At 50.1% G+C, this 3,330-nt stretch overlaps 1 protein-coding gene across 1 annotated transcript in view; it reads left to right on the top strand.

The window, feature by feature from the left end:
* cacna2d3a (calcium channel, voltage-dependent, alpha 2/delta subunit 3a) overlaps nt 1-2,960 on the top strand; it is an 87,030-nt gene extending 84,070 nt beyond the window's left edge. The window contains 3 exon segments of the mRNA XM_067239132.1: nt 523-635; nt 2,382-2,464; nt 2,780-2,960. Coding sequence (XP_067095233.1) covers nt 523-635; nt 2,382-2,464; nt 2,780-2,872 — 289 coding nt within the window. The 3' untranslated portion in view covers nt 2,873-2,960.
* The last annotated feature ends 370 nt before the right edge of the window (nt 2,961-3,330 follow it).

The raw sequence follows: 3,330 nt of genomic DNA, 5'->3' as shown, positions 1-3,330 counted from the left end.
AGAGAGAGACGGACGTAGAGAGAGGCAGAGAGAGGCAGAGGGAGTTGGAGAGAGACAGAGAGAGTTAGAGAGAGGCAGAGGAGATGAAGATAGAGACAGAGTGAGGTAGAGAGAGACAGAGAGAGGCAGAGAGAATTAGAGAGAGGCAGAGAGAGGGAGAGAGAGACAGAGAGACACAGAGAGAGGCAGAGAGACGTAGAGAGAGAGAGAGATCTGGAGCAAAGAGACGTTCCTATTTGGACTTCTGGCGTTGTTCCTTTTTCCGCAACACTTCATTGTTGTGCGCGATGGTCATGGCCTGGTGTGTGTGTGTGTGTGTGTGTGTGTTTGTACGTGGGAGTTCCTATGTATCTGTCTGACTACCACCAGTCATCTTTTTGACACACGTCCAGTAGGAGTGTCTGAGCCCCCACATGGAAAAGGAAGTACATTATCTGACCAACAACGCCTGGGGAACTGACAATGTCTCTGCGTCTCTGCCCCCTCCCCCATCCCTGCCCCTCCCGCCTTCCTGATTGGCAGATCCTTTGTGATCCAGCAGATCCCCAGCAGTAACCTCTTCATGGTGGTGGTGGACAACAAGTGTGACTGCGAGTCGGCCGAGCCAATCACCATGGACCCCATTGAGATCATGTATATCCTTACCAAAACCTGTCTGTCTGTTTGTCTGTCTACCTGTCATTCTAGCTGTCTGTCTGCCTGTCTGTCTCTACATCTGACCAGCACTCTCAAAGCTGTCTCAGAGCTGTCTACCCAAAACTAGCTGGGTAGATACCCAGCCACCTCTCCTCTCATTGAGAAACTCCTCCTTCGCCTCTCAAATCCCAGTGCATCCCAACAGCCTGTGAATTATTACTGACTGTCTATCAATGTAGAGACGCCACAGGCCAGAGTGACAAGGTGTTTTCCTCTGGGGTGGGGGTGGGGGATTAGGCAGTGCGGCTGAGTTAGCTTGGCCTGTGCCCTGCTGGAGAGGAAACAGGGTTCTGGGAGACTGGTGGCTGTGAGATCAGAGGCAGGAGACATAGAGCTTCCAAACAATGCACTGACTTCTAACAGATGGATGTTTCACAATGGTATGTGTGTGTATTCCCCTGTGTGTGTCGTGTTTGTGATCACCCTTAAAAATGCATGTTTGTGTATTGTATGTGCATGCGTGCGTGTCTGTGTGTGTGTGTTTGTGTTATGTTTCAGGAAAGCCTGGGTCTGATCAATACCAGACAAAGCTAAAGACCAGCCAGTCTTCTGGAAAAACCCCCTCCTCATACACCACAGCCCCCACCCTCCCTCACCACCATTAGGGCCTCACAACCCCTCTCTGGTTAACTGGAGCATGCACTTACTGTACATGAAATATACTCATAATGTGATACAAAATATACAATGAGTTGTATTCGGCATAAAGCATGCACTGTTTCCTAAAGATATTTCGCTGGCGGTTGTGTGGATTTCCTGTGTGACTGTGTCTAAAGTATCTGCAGTGGATCTCCATAGGGAGGTTGTTGCTAATGCAGGCGCAGTGTTGTGAATGAGTGAGGGCTCTCTTTGACTGCCTGTGTGGTGTTGTGAATGAGTGAGGGCTCTCCTTGACTGCCTGTGTGGTGTTGTGAATGAGTGAGGGCTCTCCTTGACTGCCTGTGTGGTGTTGTGAATGAGTGAGGGCTTTCCTTGACTGCCTGTGTGGTGTTGTGAATGAGTGAGGGCTTTCCTTGACTGCCTGTATGGTGTTGTGAATGAGTGAGGGCTTTCCTTGACTGCCTGTGTGGTGTTGTGAATGAGTGAGGGCTTTCCTTGACTGCCTGTGTGGTGTTGTGAATGAGTGAGGGCTTTCCTTGACTGCCTGTGTGGTGTTGTGAATGAGTGAGGGCTTTCCTTGACTGCCTGTGTGGTGTTGTGAATGAGTGAGGGCTTTCCTTGACTGCCTGTATGGTGTTGTGAATGAGTGAGGGCTTTCCTTGACTGCCTGTGTGGTGTTGTGAATGAGTGAGGGCTTTCCTTGACTGCCTGTGTGGTGTTGTGAATGAGTGATGGCTTTCCTTGACTGCCTGTGTGGTGTTGTGAATGAGTGAGGGCTTTCCTTGACTGCCTGTATGGTGTTGTGAATGAGTGAGGGCTTTCCTTGACTGCCTGTGTGGTGTTGTGAATGAGTGAGGGCTTTCCTTGACTGCCTGTGTGGTGTTGTGAATGAGTGAGGGCTTTCCTTGACTGCCTGTGTGGTGTTGTGAATGAGTGAGGGCTTTCCTTGACTGCCTGTATGGTGTTGTGAATGAGTGAGGGCTTTCCTTGACTGCCTGTATGGTGTTGTGAATGAGTGAGGGCTTTCCTTGACTGCCTGTATGGTGTTGTGAATGAGTGAGGGCTTTCCTTGACTGCCTGTGCACATAACGAGTCTCTGAAGTGTGAGAGGTTAAAGTATCAGAAGGACCGCCGACGCCCAGATACCTGCCACCCCTTCCACCCTGAGGTAACACACACACACCTTCCATCCTGGGGTAACACACACACACACACACCCTTCCACCCTGAGGTAGCACACACACACACACACACACACACACACACACACACAGACAGACAGACAGACACACACACACACACTTGCATGCAGACACACAGATTATCCACCAAACCTAGGTGACAGGTTCAATACCTAGTGCTTTTCTTTTGTCAGTCATTTAATAACCAGGTATTGACCACTCTATCTCTCGCTCTCTTTCTATGTCTCTCTATCCACCTCTCTCTCTCTCTCTCTCTCTCTGTGTCTCTCTTGTCTTGGCAGGAGAACTCTATGGAGTGTGGAGGTGCCCTGGGCCTCAGCCCGTCGCTCACGGCAACACTGCTCTGTGTGTCCCTGGCACTGTTTCACAGGTGACCAGAACTGGCCACGCCTCCCAACCCAGAGCTTAGCTTGGATTGGTTCGGCTCGGCATGCAAGTGAACCCCATTTACGCCAACGATGAATACCCCCCCCCCACCCTCCCCCTTTACAGTTCAGATCAGACCCAGCACCTGGTCCCTAGACATACCTGCTCCCTAACGCCCTGTCGAAGGGGCCACAATCTAGAAACACAAGGGTTGAATGAGCCGAAGTCACTTGTAACTGATGGAGTTTGTTAGGGATAGCAGAGTCATTTGCCAAGGAACAAGAACAAAAAAATACTTTTTTAATGAATGTTTGTCCTAAAAATGTGATATTTATTAGTTCCACCCTGCCCTTCTCTGGTTCATGTGGTGTATTATCCCCATATTAATGTTGGAACCAAGTCCTCTCCTGACAGCTCTGGCAGTGTCTAGGGGCTAGGCGCTAGGGTTAGGTTTGGAACTGGGTCA

The sequence above is a fragment of the Osmerus mordax genome, chromosome 7, assembly GCF_038355195.1.
Source record: "Osmerus mordax isolate fOsmMor3 chromosome 7, fOsmMor3.pri, whole genome shotgun sequence".
NCBI lineage: Eukaryota > Metazoa > Chordata > Actinopteri > Osmeriformes > Osmeridae > Osmerus > Osmerus mordax.
This window is presented reverse-complemented; position numbering and strand designations above follow the sequence as displayed.